The 19,818-nt window shown below is 47.6% G+C and overlaps 1 protein-coding gene across 2 annotated transcripts in view; it reads left to right on the top strand.

Moving 5' to 3' along the window:
• TAMM41 (TAM41 mitochondrial translocator assembly and maintenance homolog) overlaps positions 1 to 6,210 on the top strand; it is a 30,955-nt gene extending 24,745 nt beyond the window's left edge. For both annotated transcript variants that reach the window (XM_068162677.1, XM_068162678.1), the window contains exon 8: positions 3,775 to 6,210. In XM_068162677.1, the coding sequence (XP_068018778.1) occupies positions 3,775 to 3,851 (77 nt within the window). In that variant the 3' untranslated portion in view covers positions 3,852 to 6,210. The remainder of the gene's footprint in view (positions 1 to 3,774) is intronic.
• Positions 6,211 to 19,818: the final 13,608 nt, after the last annotated feature.

Below are 19,818 nucleotides of genomic sequence, written 5' to 3' on the forward strand. Positions count from 1 at the left end.
CTTGAGCACAGCCCTGTGAGGAGAGGCTGAGGGAGCTGGGGTTGTTCAGCCTGGAGAAGAGGAGGCTCAGGGGTGACCTTATTGCTCTCTACAACTCCCTGAAGGGAGGTTGTAGCCAGGTGGGGGTTGGTCTCTTCTCCCAGGCAACCAGCACCAGAACAGGAGGACACAGTCTCAAGCTGCACCAGGGGAAGTTTAAGCTTGAGGTGAGGAGAAAGTTCTTCACAGACAAGTTATTTGCCACTGGAATGTGCTGCCCAGGGAGGTGGTGGAGTCTGGAGGTGTTCAAAAAGGACTGGACATGGCACTTGGTGCCATGGTTTAATGGTCATGGGTGACAGGTTGGACTTGATGATCTTTGAGGTCTTTTCCAACCTTATTGATTCTATGAGTCTCTGATTTTGTACAGGGGGTAAGGGGAGAGGCAGGGAGAAGCTAGTAGCTTCCCCTGGTCCTTGGCCAGGGGGGGTCCTTGTGCTGTTTATTAGTTGTGAATATCTGTACAATATTGTAACTCCTATATATTTTGTACCCATTCATTGTACTCCTTTGTGGAGTGTAGATTTTGCTTGTAAATACAGCTTCATTTGCTTCTCACTGAGGTGGTCTGGCAAAGTTAATGCTGGGGGGGGGGAAGTTCAACTGACCACACTGGTGATAGACAACTGTCTGGTGTTCTGATAGGCTTTGTACTCTCCATCACATTCCTTCAGAAACAGAGCATGCACTTTGTCTTGTTGCTGCATACACATCCAACTTGTGTCTTCTTGTGACTCTAGACCTCTGACACTGAATGTGTCTTACACTTCAAGTGTTGTATCTTCATTTGTTTACATAGCCTTCCAGTGTGGTGGGGGTTGGAGGGGACTTCATCTAGTCCAACCCTGCTGCTAAAGCAGGGGAACTAGAGTAGGTTGCACAGGATCAAAATGCCCAGGTAGGTTTGGAATCTTTCAAGGGAAAGAGACTCCACAGCCTCTCTGGGCAGCTTGCCCTGGGGCTCCAGCACCCTCACAGCAAAGAGGTTTCTCCTCACGTTCAGATGGAAACTCCTGGGTTCTGGTTTGTGCACATTGTGACTGGCCATCACTGAGAAGAGCCCAGCCTGATCCTCTTGAAATGCCAACCCTCTAGCTCTTGCTGAGCATTGATCAGATCCCCTCTCAGGCTGCTCTTCTGCAGGCTCAACAGCCCCAGGCCTCTCACTTAGCCTTTCCTCTTTACAGAGATGCTCCAGACCCCCCCCCAGCATCTTTGTAGCCTCTGCTGCACTCCCTCAAATAGTTCCACCTCTCGAACTGGGGATCCCAGAGCTGGGATCCCACTTCCCAAGCACTTTCTAATGTCTTTTCACAGTCAAATATTAGCCTGCTCTGGTTTTTGTTTGTGTCTCCTCCAGGGGAAGAAGAAGGAAAAAAAAGCCCAATGCAGTGAATGGCTAAACCAGGGTCTCAGTTGTTTGTTCCAGTCATGTTTCTTTGTGTCCTTCTATATCATACTCTCTGACTTTTATCTCAGTTGTTTCTATGTGCTTTTAGGTGGGCTGTGAAATACACATAAGACAGATTGTAATGAAGTGAACCTATCCTGCTGCTTATTCTCTGCATGCAAGTGTCAAAGCTTTCTGTGCAGCATTAAGAACTGGCCTCTTTGGGTTTGGTTTTGTAAAGGCTGGCATTAGACTGTGGTGTAATCTGAAAAGGCACTTTGTGTTTTGGGGCTTTTTGGTTTGGGGTGGGGTTTTAATGAAGAAAAGCTGCAGGGATCAAAAATAAGTATCTTCACTGGCTGGGATCTCAGCACCCTGCTGAAATGCCAAGGCTTAAGATTTGAGGATTCAAAATGCTAAGATGACTCAACCCAGCAAAGGGCTGTGTCCTTTTTTTCACTCTGGCTCTGTAAGAGAAGGCTCATCATGGGTAGAACTTCAGAAAGTGTTCAGCTCTAGGGGTGCACTTTACAGATGCTGTGGGAGTCATCCTCAGTCTCTTTATATCCAAAACATGTAAAGACCTGCAGGCCATGACTGCTGCAAAAGCCTTCTGTACCTCTGTGACAATGGACAGCTGCCTTCCTTCACTTGGGGCTAGTGTCATGGAATGCTCAAGTGGCAGAGTTCATTACTGCTGCAGGATGGTGTCATAGCTGCAGTGTGACAGCTGGTGTGGTTTCTGATGAGGTTTGCTGTAGGCAAGTGACTGGCAGGTTACTCTGAAGCAGAATTGGTCCAGACAATGTCCCTGTGCCAGTGTATCCACACTGGTGTCCACAGGATGCTACTGGTGTTGGCAGTGTTGCCAAGTCACAGCTCTTTGCCATCATAGTATCAGTCAGGTTTGGAAAGGACCACAAGGATCATCTAGTTCCAACCCCCCTGCCATGGGCAGGGACACCCCACACTAGATCAGGCTGGCCAGAGTCTCATTCAGCCTGGACTTAAACACCTCCAGGGACGGGGCCTCGACCACCTCCCTGGACAACCCATACCAGGGCTTCACCATTCTCATGGGGAAGAACTTCCTCCTCACCTCCAGCCTGAATCTCCCCACCTCCAGCTTCATTCCATTCCCCCTAGTCCTATCACTACCTGAGATCCTGAGCAGTCCCTCCCCAGCCTTCCTGTAGGCCCCCTTCAGATACTGGAAGGCGACAATTAGGTCACCTTGGAGCCTTCTCTTCTCCAGACTGAACAGCCCCAACTCCTTCAGTCTGTCCTCATAGGAGAGGTGCTCCAGCCCTCTGCTCATCCTTTTGGCACTTCTCTGGACACCTTCCAGCACCTCCATATCCCCCTTGTAATAGGGGCTCCAGAACTGGATGCAGTACTGCAGGTGGGGTCTCACCAGAGCTTGGGCATTGTAATCATCTCCCAAGGGAAGCACTGCATTCCCTACATTGGGCAGTTCTAAGTCTCAGCTTGACAGGGTGCTGCACCATCTCAGGCACAGGTAGTTTAAAAACCTTCCTACATATAGCATATAAGGATGTAAATTTTAGCCTGGAGAAGAGGAGGCTCAGGGATGACCTTATTGCTCTCTACAGCTACCTGAAGGGAGGTTGTAGCCAGGAGGGGGTTGGTCTCTTCTCCCAGGCAACCAGCACCAGAACAAGAGGACACAGTCTCAAACTGTGCCAGGGGAAATTTAAACTTGAGGTGAGGAGAAAGTTCTTCCCAGAGAGAGTTGTTAGCCATTGGGATGTGCTGCCCAGGGTGGTGGTAGAGTCCCCATCCCTGGAGGTGTTCAAGAGGGGATTGGACGTGGCACTTGGTGCCATGGTTTAGTAGTTGTGAGGTGTTGGGTGACAGGTTGGACTTGCTGATCTTTGAGGTCTTTTCCAACCTCATTGACTCTATGATCCTATGAAATGACAAGTTTCCCTATGTGCTGCTGGAGACTTTATCATGAATGTCTCCATTGTCTATGCCTTGGTCACTGTCTATGCCTTGGTCACTGTCTATGCCTTGGTCATTGTCTATGCCTTGGTCATTGTCTGTGCCTTGGTCATTGTCTGCACATTGTGCTTGCATGCAGCACTGTGTGACCTTCAGGGTGGACCTGGTTTATTTGGCATGCTTTGATACTATAAAAAGCAGGGGGTTGTGCCATTGGTTCCTGCTAGGAATGTGACAAGGAGGTTATTTGCATGTCTGCCTGAGGGAGGAGGCTGTCACTCCTCCAGGAAAGCACTTCACTTAAGGTAGGAAGAACTTTTTCCCCTCAGCCTTCCTGAATATTGATGTTCTCTGGGTTTTGTGTCTTTTTCTCTTTTTAGGGGCAAAGAAATCTGTCACTTACAGTATGAAGAAGTTATATAAAATGACCAGGGGATGGTTAAGGAAGACATCTTGAGTCTTGACAGACTGTCTGTGGGTAAATAAATGGCGCTGTTTCTCCAAATGTTTTGCAGATGTTGCTTTGCCTGCTTGAGAAGATCAAAGTGCATTGAAGTCAGTTGTAATAATTGACAGGCCCAATTTTACTGCAAAACCAGGAACTTTTGTTAGTGAGGGAAGCTTTGATGGTCAGGGGGCAAAGTAATTATACTCTGTAAATACTGAAATGAATTTTCCTGTACAGTACAGGTTGGATTTTCAGAAATCCTGTGTAAAGTGCATTGATTGTACATATGAATTCAGAACCAAAGCCACTCCTTCCCTCTGTATTTGTTTTCCAAAATACCCTCAAGCTCTTTCAAAATATTCACTGTCCCAGTGTTAGTTCTGTCAGAGACTTGGGGAGTCCATGGTGTTTGGAGAAGACCTGAAACTCACAACAGATTATTTCTGCACCTACAAGTTCATCTGTGGAATTCCTTGGAGGATGCTTACTGGGTCCTTCTGCAGGGTACAAAAGGATCCAGAATACATACATAGAATATACATAGAGTAAACCAGGTTGGAAGAGACCTTCAAGATCATCGCATCCAACCCATCAACCAATCCAACCCACCTAAACAACTAACCCATGGCACCAAGCACCCCATCAAGTCTCCTCCTGAACACCTCCAATGATGGTGACTCCGCCACCTCCCCAGGCAGCACATTCCAATGGGCAATCTCTCTCTCTGTGTCGAACTTCTTCCTAACATCCAACCTAAACCTCCCCTGGCACAGTCTGAGACTGTGTCCTCTTGTTCTGGTACTGGCTGCCTGGGAGAAGAGACCAACCTCTGCCTGTCTACAACCTCCCTTCAGGTAGTTGTAGACAGCAATAAGGTGTCCCCTGAGTCTCCTCCTCTCCAGGCTAAGCAACCCCAGCTCCCTCAGCCTCTCCTCACAGGGCTTGTACTCCAAGCCCCTCACCAACTTTGTTGCCCTTTTCTGGACACGAATGATGGAGATTGGAGGGACTTCTGGAGATCATCCAATGCAACCTCCCTGCTAAAGCAGGGTCACCCAGAGCAGGTTGTCCAGGATCACAATGCCCAGGTAGGTTTGGAATCTCTCCAAAGGAGGAGACTCCACAAACTCTCTGGGCAGCCTGCTCCAGGGCTCAGGGCTCCAGCAGCCTCACAACAAAGATTTTTCTCCTCCTGCTCAGATGGAACTTCATGGGTTCCAGTTTGTCCCCATTGCCCCTTGTCCTGTCTCTGGGCACCAGAGAAAAGAGTCTGGCCCCATACTCTTGCCCTCAACCCTTTAGCTCTTGCTAAGCATTGCTCAGATTCCCTTCTCAGACTGCTCTTCTCCAAGCTCAACAGCCCCAAGGCTCTCAACCTTTCCTCCTCACAGAGATGCTCCAGGCCCCTCAGCATCTTTGTAGTCTCCCCTGCACTCTCTCCAGTGGTTCCCTGTTTCTCTTGAACTGAGAAGCTCATTACTGCACCCAGGACTCCAGGCATGTCCTCCCTTGGGCAGAGGAGTAGGAGAACTTCCCCTAACCTTCTGGTCACACTCTTCTTCATGAAAAGTACTTTCTTTTTCTCAGGTATGACATTGTGAATCCAATCACATGGACTGTCCCTGGGAGTAAGAGTGTTTGAAATGAGAAAGTTGTCAGGTATTGGATCCTTTCATAAAAAGGAGATGTTCCTCTCAGTAGGCTGAGCTGACAACTGCCCAACCCATGGCTGAGTGTTGTCAGAAGTGTCCTAGTTGGAAGAAGTCACACTTACCACTGACCTTCAGGACTTGCTTGTGCAGATGCATGAAATGTGTGGTGTTTGGCAGAAGATCCCATCCAAGGGTTTTAAAGCTGGGGATGTTATGAACAACAGTACCTATTGTTCCACTCTTTGATGGTCATCATTATTTGCGTGAAAATCCTGTCCACAAAGATAAAGCTCTTTCTCCCTTAATTAAATTAGCTGAGGTGGAGACAATTGGACTTCCAGAGAAGATGTTGCATTGATCATGTCAATAAAGACTGGACATGCCTGGCAGTGTTCCTGTGTGACATGATAGATTTGGAGCATCTCTTGTAAATAGAATCCTTTGTTTGCACTGCTCCAGGTGAGGTGTTTAAGCCCAGGCTGGATGAGGCTCTGGCCAGCCTGATCTAGTGTGGGGTGTCCCTGCCCATGGCAGGGGGGTTGGATCTAGCTGATCCTTGTGGTTCCTTCCAACCCTGAATGATACTATGATAATTTCCTCATTTTGGGTGTTTTTCTTTATAGAAATCACTTAAGAGAATATTTTCTCTCTGAGGGTGTCAATGATAAAAATGATTGCAAGGTAAAAAAATGGAAATAAAATATCTTTCCTGATGAGCATGTTGAGGTTTTTTCCCTTGTGTTTTGTGATCAGCAAGGCCATCTCTCCAGCTGCATAGGAATGAAATTGGCTGCTAATTGTTGCTGGGGAGCAGTTCAAAGCATACCTTTAGGAAAGGGGATGGGATGGGATGGAATGGAATGGGATGGAATGGGATGGAATGGGATGGAATGGGATGGAATGGAATGGAATGGAATGGACCAGGTTGGAAAAGACTTTCGAGATCGAGTCCAACCTATCACCCAACACCATCTAATCAACTGAGCCATGGCACCAAGCATCCCATCAAGACTCTTCCTAAACACCTCCAGTGATGGTGACTCCACCACCTCCCTGGGCAGCACATCCCAATGGCCAATCTCTCTTTCTGTGAAGAACTTCTTCCTAACATCTAGCCTAAACCTCCCCTGGTGCAGCTTGAGACTGTGTCCTCTTGTTCTGGTGCTGGTTGCCTGGGAGAAAAGACAAACCCCCACCTGTCTACAACCTCCCTTCAGGTAGTTGTAGAGAGCTATAAGGTCTCCTCTGAGCCTCCTCATCTCCAGGCTAAGCAACCCCAGCTCCCTCAGCCTTTCCTCCTGGATGTTAGGAAGAAATTCTTCATAGAGAGAGAGATTGCCCATTGGGATGTGCTGCCCAGGGAGGTGGTGGAGTCACCATCACTGGAGGTGTTTAGGAAGAGTCTTGATGGGATGCTTGGTGCCATGGCTCAGTTGATTAGATGGGTTGGACAAGATGATCTCGAAGGTCTCTTCCAATCTGGTCTGGTCTGGTCTGGTCTAGTCTAGTCTAGTCTATTCTAATGTCAAGTGCTGCATATGTTCCAAGGTCACTAAGGCTAACAACTGAAATGTTATTCCAGATTTTGCCTGGTGTGTCTCCTCTTCTTGTCTGTAAATGTCAATGTAACTGTTGCATTTTTGCAAGTCTCATCATTCCCTCATGGGTGCAGCACCACAGGATGTGAAGCTGCTGCCTCATGAGTTGTAACTGCTTCAAGGACTGGTTGAGAGACACGGGGTGTCAGCAGATTGCCCAACACCTGGTTGAGAATCCTTACTAGCAGAGCATTTCAGCACATGCTTGACTTAAAGCACAGGCATTGCTACCACTGTTAAATGGGCATGTCATTCCTTTTTGAGACTACAGGCAGCATATACCTTGGGCTTGAATCTACAGAAGTCAAAAGAATAAATTGAAAGCTCCCTGTGCTGTACAGCTGGACCCTGCTGGGGTATGGCTGCAGCCTGAGTGAAGGCTGGATGCAAACAGCTGCTTCCCTTCTCAGGTTTGTATTTGTTACCTTGAAATTGTGGCTGTTGATTGGACAGGGCCTTGTCCAACCTGATCTAGTGGAAGGTGTCCCTGCCCATAGCAGGGGGGTTGGATGATCTTTAAGGTCCCTTCCAACCCAGACCATTCTATGATTTCCTTTTATTGAACCAAGGTACCTCAGGGATCTATGTGCGTCCTATGAAAGTTTCTTGCATCCTATGAAGGCTCTGTGCTTCTCCTCTGCAGTTTCTTACCACTGCTAAGTCTGAGGAGGAGCAGCTGTTCAATCTGGAATTCCTTTACTGCTGAGAGGCAGTTGTAATGCTGTGGAAGTGTTTAAATGAGCAACTTGTGTTTAACAGCCATTATTGATACAGTTAATGTTCTGAATATTAAATTAAGACACATTTTAGAGTGGTTTTGGTGTTTTGGAAGGTGCTTGCTACTGAACTGGTGGTTCAAAACACTCAAGGTCAATTCCAAGTCAGTCTGGTGTGTGAGAAGGAGCTGGCCTCAGCTCCCACAGTGCAACAGCAATCTTCGTTCTGAGCCTTGTGTTCAAGACATGGCCTGGTAGGGAAAAAACCTGGGAATGTACTGCTTGCTGTTTAGCAGCTAATTAACCATTTTTATGTGTAGCAGATGCTGTATGGCATCAACTCCTCCCAACCTTTAAACTCCTTGTCACCCTGCCAGAGGAGCAGTCTTTCCCTTCGCAGGTGTTGCTGCGCTGCGCAGTTTGCCTGCGCTGCGATCTGGCCCTGCCTGTGCTGCATGGCTCAAGTACCCACAGCACATCTCCATGTGCCTTTGTCAGCTCTCTTTGTGCCTAGCACTATACTGGGTCACTTCTGGCTCTTTGCAGATAGTTTTGCAAATTCCAGCTTTTAATGGTTCCTAGTTTACTCCTAGCTTACTCTATCTGTTGACGCGTTGCCAGCGTTCGGGTCTGTGCACTTAATCTTGGTGAGACAGGAGAAAGTCTTTCCTCATCACCTATGCAGGCTGAAATCTTACACTGTATTCTGCTCTGTAAATCATTTATCTCTGTGCCTTTTCAGCAGTGGCCTACCTTTCCCCTCGAGGCCATTGGTCTTGAATGTGTTTATTTTTTTGGCAGAGCTCCAGGAGTGAATCATAGCCCAGAGCAGCTCCCAGCCCGGGCTCCTCGCTATTGTTAATAGCAAATGCTCGACGCAGTTGCTGCAATGTTTTGCTATGTGAAACTTTTAAAGAGAAGAGAGATTGATTTCAGACTTGTTAGCTGCTTTTTGAAGTTCCCCAGCAGTATGTGGAAATGATTTCTTACGGTCATACAGCTGTAACCCACTAAAATAACCAGCGATTGTTGCAGGGGAAGTCAGTGCATGGGAATAGGGCACTGCCTCTTTCTTCTGCTGAGGTGTGCTTATTCTTCCACAACAAATAGTCACTTGAGCTTTTCATTCCAGTTGTAATTTTCCTGTTTACACCTTCCTGCTCCATTTCCATACTGCTTTATTGTTGCATTGTTTCTCTTCTTGACTTCATTCTCGAGCCTTTCGCTCTGTGTTCTTCAGACATCCCTCTTTTCTGGTTTGGCCGTTCCACCATGGATAATGTTTCATGCTCCATCCCCTCTCTTCCTGTGTAACAGTGCTTTCATTAAAGGCAGCCAGGCAGATGATTTATTTCTTGATGTTTAAACGACTTCTTTGTAATGAAGAGCCTGGAGCCAATCAAACAACTAAGGATTTCCATAGGTGAGTCAGCAGGCTGAGATCGGCAGCCGCCAGTGAAGTCTGTAACTTTATCTCGTGCTTCAGAGGCAATAAAGTGGATTACATGGAATGAATGGGAGATCAGCCCTGGACTGGATATAGAACCATAGATCCTGCTTTCCACTTCTTTTTGCAGTCTTTAATCTCAGGATTCTCTCCCTTTATTAGCTTGCCTACCATCACAAGCAACCCATTTGATGTTTGGCTGCTCCTAAACTTCACATCTGAGGAGAAGCATAAAATGGTACCACACAGGGTGCTGGCTTCCTCCATCACTGCGTGCAAGATGTGCCTTCTTACCACTTCTTTCCACTTTCACCAAGTATTGGAGCGGTGAGGTCATCCAGGTGCTTGGTTCTATGGCCCTCCTAATACTGGCCATGCTGCACAGACCTGATTGTTCCAGCTGCAGAGACTGGATTTCTCACCTGGAGGTGCCAAACCAGTGAGGTTTCTCTTTAGGTTTGGGTGACTTTCAGAATTTGGGGAACAACTGCAGAGAAACAGCTGCAGCCTTCTCATGAGGAAGGTGCTTTGAGGCAGCCCACAGCCAGCTGAACAAGTGTGGTTCCTTGTTGTTAGAAAGCTGGATTTTGTAGTATCCCACAGCCTCCTGATGTTTGCAGCAAGCATCTTGGCCAAACTGGGAGGACAAAGATGGATCCAGAGGGCAGTATTCCTGGATGGCTTTGGGAACTGGACTGTGAGGTCTTTACATCGATTGCAGGGTTAGTGCTGGAGCCTGCTCCAACTTGGGAAACTGTAGGATAAACACAGCAGTTGGTGAGTGTCCAGTGGAGGGGGATCCAGGCAGGGCTGTGACTCATGCCTTTTCCTGGCAATTAATGTAAAAATAGCCTTGAAATTGAAATACTCTTTGAAGGGCAGAATGTTGGGGCAGTCTGTGTCTGAGAGTTTTTTTTCATGGCTAAGGTACTGAGAGAGGACAAAGCATGCTTCATGTTCAGCCCCACTTCTGCTGGCCATGCGTTCTGAATGTGCAGGAAAGGAATTTCCTTTGTGTTATCTGCTGCAGGAAGAAGCGGCGTTACCTCTGCATAGCTAATTGCTGGTATGGTTTTTGTTGGAGGGCACAGCTGCTCTGCCATTTTTGATACTGTGGTCTCATACAGGTTTGCAGTGACCTTATTTACCTGGTTTTCCAGATGAAAATCTACAGCACAGCTGCTGACTGATCCTCGATGGCCGCTGCAGCGAGAGGCTGGAATCATTTTACTCTTGCATGTTTTGGCCTCTTACTCAGACACATGAACTCACAAGTGTTAAGAAACAGAGTAAGTTTTAGTGTGTGAGCAGGAAGCTTCTGACTGTGTATTCTGAGATTATTCATGAAAACCCCAAATACTTCAGTTACCTCTTTAGTGGAAGAATTCAGATGTCATTTTTGCCTCCAGAATCCAGCACTCTGCCCAAAGCTTCTCCTTTATGGCAGATGTCTCTTGGCAGTTAGACTTTTTTTGGCAGTTAACAACTTACTTTGTGTTTTTTTTTTTCCCTGAGAAAATGAAGGTCATGCAGCTGCAAAGAACAATATTCTGAGCTGACTGAAACTCCATGCAAGTGTACTGGTTCAAGAGGGTTCTTCCTGGGTTTAAAGTTGAATAGAATTTGAGCAGCCTTCCAGGATTTGAAGGGGGCTGTGGGAGAGCTGGGGAGGGACTTGTTACAAAGGCATGGAGTGACAGGATGAGGGGTGATGGCTTCAGTCTGGAAGAAGCTGGGTTTAGATTAGACATTGGGAAGACATTCTTCCCCAGGAAGGTGGTGAGGCACTGGAACAGGTTGACCACAGAAGTTGTGGAGGCTCCAAGCCTGGTGACGTGCTCTGGCTGATGTGGTGGTGTTAGGTCATAGGCTGGACTTGATGATCTCAGAGGTCTATTCCAGCCTCAGTAATTCTGTGATTCTGTGAAAGGCCCTGAGCAAGCTGCTTTAGTAGGAGGTGTCCCTGCCCATGGCAGCGGGGTTGGAACTAGGTGATCTTTAAGGTCCTTTCAAGCCAAACCATTCTATGATTGTATCATCTTCAGGAGATTGCAACTGTAAGAGGTTATCTTGAAAAAAGAGAATAAAATGGTCAGAAACAGTTTGTCTTTTGTCTTCTTCACTTGCCTCTCTTGCACTGAGACCTGCTTTAAAAGATTTGAGCCTGATGCTTAAGGTACCTTCCCTACTCAATTAAACAACCCCCCTTGTTTAATTAAAGTTTAGTTAAGTAAGTGTAGTTAGCTATCTCATTTTGGCTTCATTGCATTCATTTGTGGTCCTGCTCTTACATGGAATCTCTCTAGCTCTGTGGTACACTTGGTGAGTTTGAAAGGTTGCATTCCCACACAGTGGGTTGTTATTTTAGACTCTGCCTCCTGCCAAAGTTTCTCCAAACCCCCTGTTTTAAAATCAGAAGTGAAGCATGAGAAGGGGGCATCCAGTGTTCTTCTGGGGCTTGTTTGTGGCTGGGGAGTTTTCTTTTCATGTTGCTGTCTTGCTCCTATGGAGTGGTGAAATGTCTGGCTCGCTCCCTGTACAAGGCAACAGTGAGAGCCAAGAACTCAGTAGCTTCTTGGAATGCTTCAAGCAGTGGTGCAGGAGAGGGGAAAGAGCTGACACAAAGCAGCCTACCAACGTTTGTCTCGTGAAGCTGGTGCAGTGCTTCAGCCTTACAGTCTGGGGCAAGGCTTTTTAAAACCAAATGCTTTTCACAGTAAAATTTACCTCCTCTCTTTTGGTTTTCCCCAGTGGCCTCCCAAGTCTGGTGTTGGAGCACACATCCTAGATGATGAGATTGTGCATGTTCTGGGTCCTGCACATTGGCCACAGTAACCCCATGCAGTGCTACGGGCTGGGGTCAGAGTGGCTGGAGAGCAGCCAGGCAGAGAGGGACCTGGGGGTGCTGGTTGATGGTAGGCTGAACATGAGCCTGCAGTGTGCCCAGGCAGCCAAGAGGGCCAATGGCATCCTGGCCTGCATCAGGAACAGTGTGGCCAGCAGGAGCAGGGAGGTCATTCTGCCCCTGTACACCGCCCTGGTTAGGCCACACCTCGAGTCCTGTGTCCAGTTTTGGGCCCCTGAGTTTAGGAAGGAGGTTGACTTGTTGGAACGAGTCCAGAGAAGGGCAACGAAGTTGGTGAGGGGTTTGGAACACAGCCCTGTGAGGAGAGGCTGAGGGAGCTGGGGTTGCTTTGCCTGGAGAGGAGGAGACTCAGGGGTGACCTTATTGCTGTCTACAACTACCTGAAGGGAGGTTGTAGCTAAGTGGGGGTTGGTCTCTTTTCCCAGGCAGCCAGCACCAGAACAAGAGGACACAGTCTCAGGCTGCACCAAGGAAGGTTTAGGCTGGATGTTAGGAGGAAATTCTACACAGAGAGAGTGACTGCCCATTGGAATGGGCTGCCTGGGGAGGTGTTAGAGTCACCATCACTGGAAGTGTTCAGAAGGAGACTTGACAGGGTGCTTGGTGCCATGGGTTAGTGGATTAGGTGGTGTTGGGTGATAGGTTGGACGCGATGACCTTGAAGGTCTCTTCCAACCTGGTTTGTTCTGTTCTGTTCTATTCTATGTTCTGCATGCCCATGGCTATCTCTGACCCTGCATCCCTGGATGATGAAATTGCCAAGTAGATCAGTCAGTAGCCATTTGACAGTTGGAAGGTGGGTTTGGGCAGACAGTGATAGGTGATTAAACCACCTGTCTGTGCTTTATTCTTAACAACATTTTAAAGTGGATTAGATTTAAGGGTTGTACTTGCATAGGTGCTTTTAAAGTAAAGCATCTCTTCTGCTTACTTTTGGTGTTTAAAGAATGTGTCCCCTCTGTTCCTGGTGTGCTGTACTGGGGGCTAATTTCTCTTTCCAGTGTAAGATGGAAAATGAATGTGTTACTTGTATTACTTAAAAAAAAGCAGGAAGACAAACAGAATCCAAACCCTTCTGTCCTCCTGAGGTCATGACTAGAAAGATCTGCTGGTGGGTTGATGTTCCACTTGCTATCCTGTCCCTGATATACCTGAGGACTGCCAGCAGCAGGGCTGTGCTGGGGCACCGGCAGCCTTCCACACACCCTACTGAAATCACTGTGGTCAGGGCATGTCTGGAAGCCTGAGGAGAAAGCCTGCTTGTTCTGGTGAGATAACTGACCTCACTGTGGAAATTGCCAGTCAGTGAGAATTTAACATCCTCAGTAATTACCCCAATCAGACTGTAAGAGCTGTGAAGTTGGCACAGAGAGTTGGTGCAGGTATTCTCATCCAACAGACATGACCCAGCTTGATTCTTGCAGTGTGATTCCCTGCTGCATCTCTGAGCTGCTGAGGGGGCTTTGGGCAGTCCCTTGGTGGCCAGCTGCTTTAGGCAGGTGTGTTACTTTTGTCCAGTGTCCTGCTGCTGGTGTCTTTGGTTTAAAAGAAATTCTGGTGCCTAAATGACCTTTCCTTCCAGCCTTGAAATGTATGTAATCTGTGTAGCTCACAGTGAGTTAGTGTGTAAACTTGTCAAGTCACTTTGCACCTAATCATGAACCATGGCCTCTTCCATGGTTTTAATGATCCCAGCTGCACTGAAGTTTCTCATGTTCTATGTGAAAGTCAGGATAGGAATCTAACAGGGAGTTAAATCTATCATATATGTGTGTTGCTGTACCAGAAGAGGGGCAGAGACAGGAAAAAATATAAACTAATATTACCAATTAAATAACTTATAATACATAGGATGCTCCAAATATTGACCTACATCACTTCACAAGGGATTGTAGTGATGGGACAAGGGGCAGTGGCTTTAAACTGGAAGAGGGGAGATTGAGACTGGAGATTAGGAAGAAATTCTTGACAGTGAGGGTGGGGAGACACTGGAACAGATTGCCCAGGGAAGTTGGAAATTCCCTCTCTCTGGAGGGATTCAAAGCCAGGTGGGATGGTTCTAGGGGGAGATGTCCCTGCCCAGGGCAGGTGGGGCTGGAACTAGATGATCCTTAAGATCCTTCCCTACTCAAACAATTCTGTGGTCTGTATATCACTGGTGATGCTGATCTCACTTTTAGACCAAGTTTGCCATTCAGAGCTTTGCTGTGAACCAGCTATGGTCACTTTACAGGTGTTCAACAAAACTTTAACAAAGGAAAAGCGGCAGGTTATGGCCAAAGGGTGCTTTTAGCTAGTTCATCTGACAGCTGGTTTTGCTCAGCTATCCTATTTGTCTTCATCCTATGGGAACCTCTATCGTGTGCAATCTTCCCCTTCTCTAGAACAAAGCCAGCAAAAAGAACCTGTGGTTAAATGTTCTGAAAGAGTAGAGTTAGTGGTGTGCACATTCCTGTTTGGCACGGAAAATATCTCATTGTTTGCTTGAAGAGTATGCTGCTGTTGTGACCCTGCTCCAGCTGAAATTACACTGCTCTTTTCATCTTCCTTTGGATGATGGGGCAGACAATTATGAAGAGGGCAAGCTTTGTCTTGAAGCAGGTAATAAATAACCATCTCCATCGACTTGTCTGTCTGGAATGACTGCAATTTAACACATCGTGGGCTAATGAAGCAATAAACTACCTTTAAAAACACTGAAAATGTCTTTTTAAACCTTGTGAGCTACCCTGTTTGGAATGTGAGTGTGGTTTTAGTCTAAGGTAGCTTTGAGGTTCAGCCCCAATGGCTCCAGCTTTTTGCAAGGAAGAGTTTTAGACTCTGGGTTTAGCAGTGTTCGCGTTGAAGACAAGATGCTTGCCTGTGAGGCCACCTCACAGTATCACAGTATCACCAAGGTTGGAAGAGACTTCAAAGATCTTCAAGTCCAACCTGTCACCACAGACCTCATGACTAGACCATGGCACCAAGTGCCACGTTCAATCCCCTCTTCAACGTCTCCAGGGATGGTGACTCCACCACAATGGCGAATGACTTTCTCAGAGGCTCCTCACCTCCAGCCTAAACCTCTCCTGGTGCAGCTTGAGACTGTGTCCTCTCATTCTGGTGCTGGTTGCCTGAGAGAAGAGACCAACCCCTTCCTGGCTACAACCACCCTTCAGGTAGTTGTAGAGGGCAATGAGGTCTCCCCTGAGCCTCCTCTTCTCCAGGCTAAACAACCCCAGCTCCCTCAGCCTCTCCTCACAGGGCTGTGCTCAAGGCCTCTCCCCAGCCTTGTTGCCCTTCCCTGGACACCTTCAAGTGTTTCGATGTTCTTCTTAAACTGAGGGGCCCAGAACTGGACACAGGACTCAAGGTGTGGCCTAACCAGTGCAGAGTACAGGGGCACAATGACTTCCCTGCTCCTGCTGGCCACACTATTCCTGATGCAGGCCAGGATGCCATTGGCCTTCTTGGCCACCTGGGCACACTGCTGGCTCATATTCAGGTGGCTGTCGATCAGCACCCCCAGGTCCCTCTCTGTTTGGCAGCTCTCCAGCCACTCCGACCCCAGCCTATAGCTCTGCCATCTCGTTTGGTTGTGACAAAATGTATGTTGAAGGATGATTTTAGAAGCTGCTGCCATTTGGTGTATTTTATTACAAGAAGATGTGGGTCGAGGGAGGTGTGTGTGGTAATTGCACTGACAGCTAGTGTCGGGCTACCTTCTGAAGCCAGTGACAAGCAATGGCCGGCTGGGAGAGCTTTGGGAAAGCTTTTTGGCACACTTAATCTTTGCACAAAGTTCACTGTGTCTTGGGCTTCTCTTCAGACTTGAGGAAACCCTCCACGTTCCTGTCTGTTGTAACAGAAGTGTCTGTGTTGCTGCTGTTGCAGAAAGAGATGGGAAGAGTCAGTTTCTCTTCTGCGTGCAGTGGGTGCCAGCAGCAAACTGCTTCCAGAGACAGGCCCCTAAAGGAACGGGAACACCTCTTGGTAGCTTTACACTCGTACTGTTGATTGAAGCAGCACACAGCATGTGTCTCTGCTAGTTGCCTTGCAGGCTGAAATGGCTTGGAAGCAGTTGAACAAAACAAGTTTGATCCCCTTTCCACAAGGGCTGTCCCTGTCCAGTGAACACTGAGCTCTGTCACAACAGTGAGGCCTGTCGCTGCTGTGCCCACATGGAGGGAGGGAAGAACTTGCCCAAGGCATTTTTAACCAACTGTTACTATAGTGCAAATGTTTTATTTTCTTAGTTGGCCCTGGAACAGATGTCAGGCTTCATTTCAATGACAATTACAAGAGTAATGGTTGAGTAGGGTCTGTAGAACTAGGCCATCAGGCTTCTCTATAGACTGCTGATGATACCTTTCTCCCCCGCCCTGCTTTCAGATGTCCTTTCCTTCCTATATTAAAAGAAAAAAATAAGCTAAAAAAGCTTAAATTGTGAAACAGTGGTAAATGCTCAAAAACCCCACACCTCAGGATGTACCCAGAAGTGACCTAGCAGCTTTTGTTGCTTGTGAACTGATGGTTTCCTTAGGAGAAACTCTGCTCACACACTGTTCTGCAGCATCCTCAGTGGGCTTGGGGGATGTTGGCTGTTAGACAAATCCAGCGTGGCAGAGCTTTGCTCAGGGGTGACCTCATTGCCCTCTACAACTACCTAAAAGGTGGTTGTAGCCAGGTGGGGGTTGGTCTCTTCTTCCAGGCAACCAGCACCAGAACAAGAGGACACAGTCTCAAGCTGTGCCAGGGGAGGTTTAGACTCGAGGTGAGGAGAAAGTTCTTCACTGAGCGAGTCATTCGTCATTGGAATGTGCTGCCCAGGGAGGTGGTGGAGTCACCATCCCTGGAGGTGTTCAAGAGGAGATTGGACGTGGCACTTGGTGCCATGGTCTAGTCATGGGGTCTGTGGTGACAGGTTGGACTCGATGATCCTCGAGGTCTCTTCCAAACTTAGTTATACTGTGATAAGTGTCCTCCAGAGCAGAGAAGCCAGGGGGCATCGCTGATCGTGCTACAGCTGAGACAGGAGGACATCCACAAGCCTGGCACTCTCACACAGTGGCTACATTGGTCTTGCATTGGCCTTACCCTGTGGAGGTTTTGTCGGTGATTATTGTTTTCAGTGACTAATTTTTCAGTGATTAATATGCAAATGGAACAGGAGTGGCACCCGGGGTCTGCCCCAGGAGTTGATTCAAACCTCAGGTGTGCCCCTTGGGTGCCTAAGTTTGGGCTGAGGCACCCACTTGTGTTTTAGCTCAAGTACAAACCCTCAAGTATCTGGGTCAGTTTTGTGTTCCAGCAAACTGTGGTTTTGCTGGTACCTGAGTCAGCAAAGAGCTTTTGATACCATTCAGTTACTGACTACAGGCAAAATGAACAACATACTGTAACGCCCAGGCAACCCAGAATAGGGTTGATCAAACAAGACCAGGTTTGCTTTCCTTATTTGTGACTTTGCCTTTTGAACAGCTTGGCTGAGCAGTGGGGAGTGTGGAGTTCAGCAGCTCCAGCAAGGCTTCCTCACAGTGCCTTAGCTGTTAAGGTTTGTTTTCAAGGATTTCTGCCGTTTGACAGCTTGCATGTTACCATTTGTTGTTGTTTGCAGAAGTGTTGACACCAAGCTTTGGTGGGGCAGGCTGGCTGCACCAGCAGTGCTTGTGCAGGAACCACAGGGTCGTCCTTCCCAGAGAGCTGCTCTTCCCTCAGACTCCTTAGATGTTTAATAAACACCCTCTTCTAGAGCTGCTCCTGGGAGCTGTAATAGCACATCCCAAGGATCAAAAGCTGTTCTGTCCTCTCCTTTTCCAAGCTCCTCCTCCTCAAACAAAGAAAAGTCTTCCTGCCTCTTCCCCTCCAGCACTTAAAAACAGGAGTGGCCCACTTTTGGGTTTTTTTTTCCTGAAGATACATATTAAAAAGCTTTGCAATTAGTCTGCAGCAATCCATTCTCATGCTGTGCACCAGTGTCCAGGTCAGATCTTTGCTCGCTGCCTGTGCTTTTGTTTTCCATGTTTCAGGGTGCTTTCCTTGTCCTGTGTTTTTTACTTCTCAAGTCATTTTTACATTACTATTTTGACTACCATTTCTCCAAATATTAGATCATCAAACTCATGCTCTGCTGGCTGGTCATGAAAATATTTTCCAGTAGCCTATTTAATACAGGATCAGCTTTGAAAAATGCATCCATAGTACCACAGGCTGTTACAAATGGCATTGATGAGGAGTCTTAAGAAATGTGTAACATAATGTTTATGGTTGGTATTGGACTGTATGCCTTTTGTGGTTGTTTTTTTTTTAGCAACTGAACACTTTCTGTTAGCTACACCAAGTGTGTTGAGTCCAAATCTGGCTTTCATTTAGTGCTTGGAATGCTTTCTTGGCTCACTTTGGATGGCCTTGTGATCTCATGACCTGTCCTTGCAAGGATAAGAAAATACTCCAGTATCAGTTATTCTTCCATGATTTTAATAGATGTTTTTTTAAACCAGAAGCAGACAGCATGGCCCTTCCTGGCCTCTGAATCTCTCAGGGAACTGGAACACAAGGGGTGTGGATTCACCCCTGGCTGTTCCTGACTGCGCAGCCCCACACACCCCTGGGCTGGGCTGGGTGCTGCTGGGGCTGTGCCTTGGGGTCAGAGTGGGAGCTGGGTGTGCTCCCTCCACTGTTGCATACAGAAATCCCAGTTTGGGAACTAAATTAAGCCTTGCTGTGTCTTGGTACTTCTTTCCTTGAGGAAGCACAGCCAACTGTGCTGCCATTTATATACCTAGACATTTACTAGTGTTTATGTCACATTAAGAGAAGGAGCTGGGTAGGAGAAATACCATGAACAGAATTGTACTGGCACATCCTCTGTTGGCCTGTGCTCTTTTTGGGTTACACCACAAACTTCCACCCCTGAGGCCTTTTGTGATGGGGCTCAGGTGGGTTCATTATCCCTTTCCCCTTTGTGATGGGCTCCAAGAGCCACCTGGCGCAACCTCAGTTCCTTGTGGCATTTGTAAAGGTAAAATGTAGTGTTGTGGGACTCGGTTCTCTAGATCACCAGTGTTCAGTGTGGGCAACAGTAGTACAGCGCTTTCTGTGTCTCCCCCTGCTCTGGTCTTAAGTTATGCAAGCTGAAATGCCTGCTGCAGAAAACAGTGTTACCAAGTTCTCCAGAGGGCATGGGTAGAGTCTGAGCTCAGCTTCTGAGAAGTGGGTCTGTGTACAAGTGATCACAACATCACAGAATTGCCTGGTTGGAAGAGACCTTAAGATCAAGTCCAACCATAATCTAACTTCTCCCTGTACAGAACTGTTAGACCATGTCCCTAGGCTCCTCATCCATGCATCTATTAAACACCTCTGGGGTTGGTGATTCCACCACCTCCCTGGGCAGCCTGTTCCAGTGCCCAATGCCCCTTTTGGTGAAGAAATGTGAAGAAACTTTTCCTAATGTGCAATCCTGGTGCAACTGAAGTCCTTTCCCTCTTGTCCTATCACTTGTTACTTGGGGGAAAAGGCCAGTGCCTGCCTTGCTGCTATCTCCTTTCAGGTAGTTGTAGAGAGCCACAAGATCTCCCCTCAGCCTCTTCTTCATGCTGAACAACCCCAGCTCCCTCAGCCACTCCTCCTAGGACTTAATGTTCAAGACCCCTCACCAGCCTCACAGCCCTTCTCTGGACACACTCCAGCACCTCACTCCTTCAATGAGTGGT

This window comes from Melanerpes formicivorus, unplaced genomic scaffold, assembly GCF_026170545.1.
Source record: "Melanerpes formicivorus ecotype bairdi unplaced genomic scaffold, bMelFor1.0.p_v2 SCAF_66, whole genome shotgun sequence".
NCBI classification, from domain to species: Eukaryota; Metazoa; Chordata; class Aves; order Piciformes; family Picidae; genus Melanerpes; species Melanerpes formicivorus.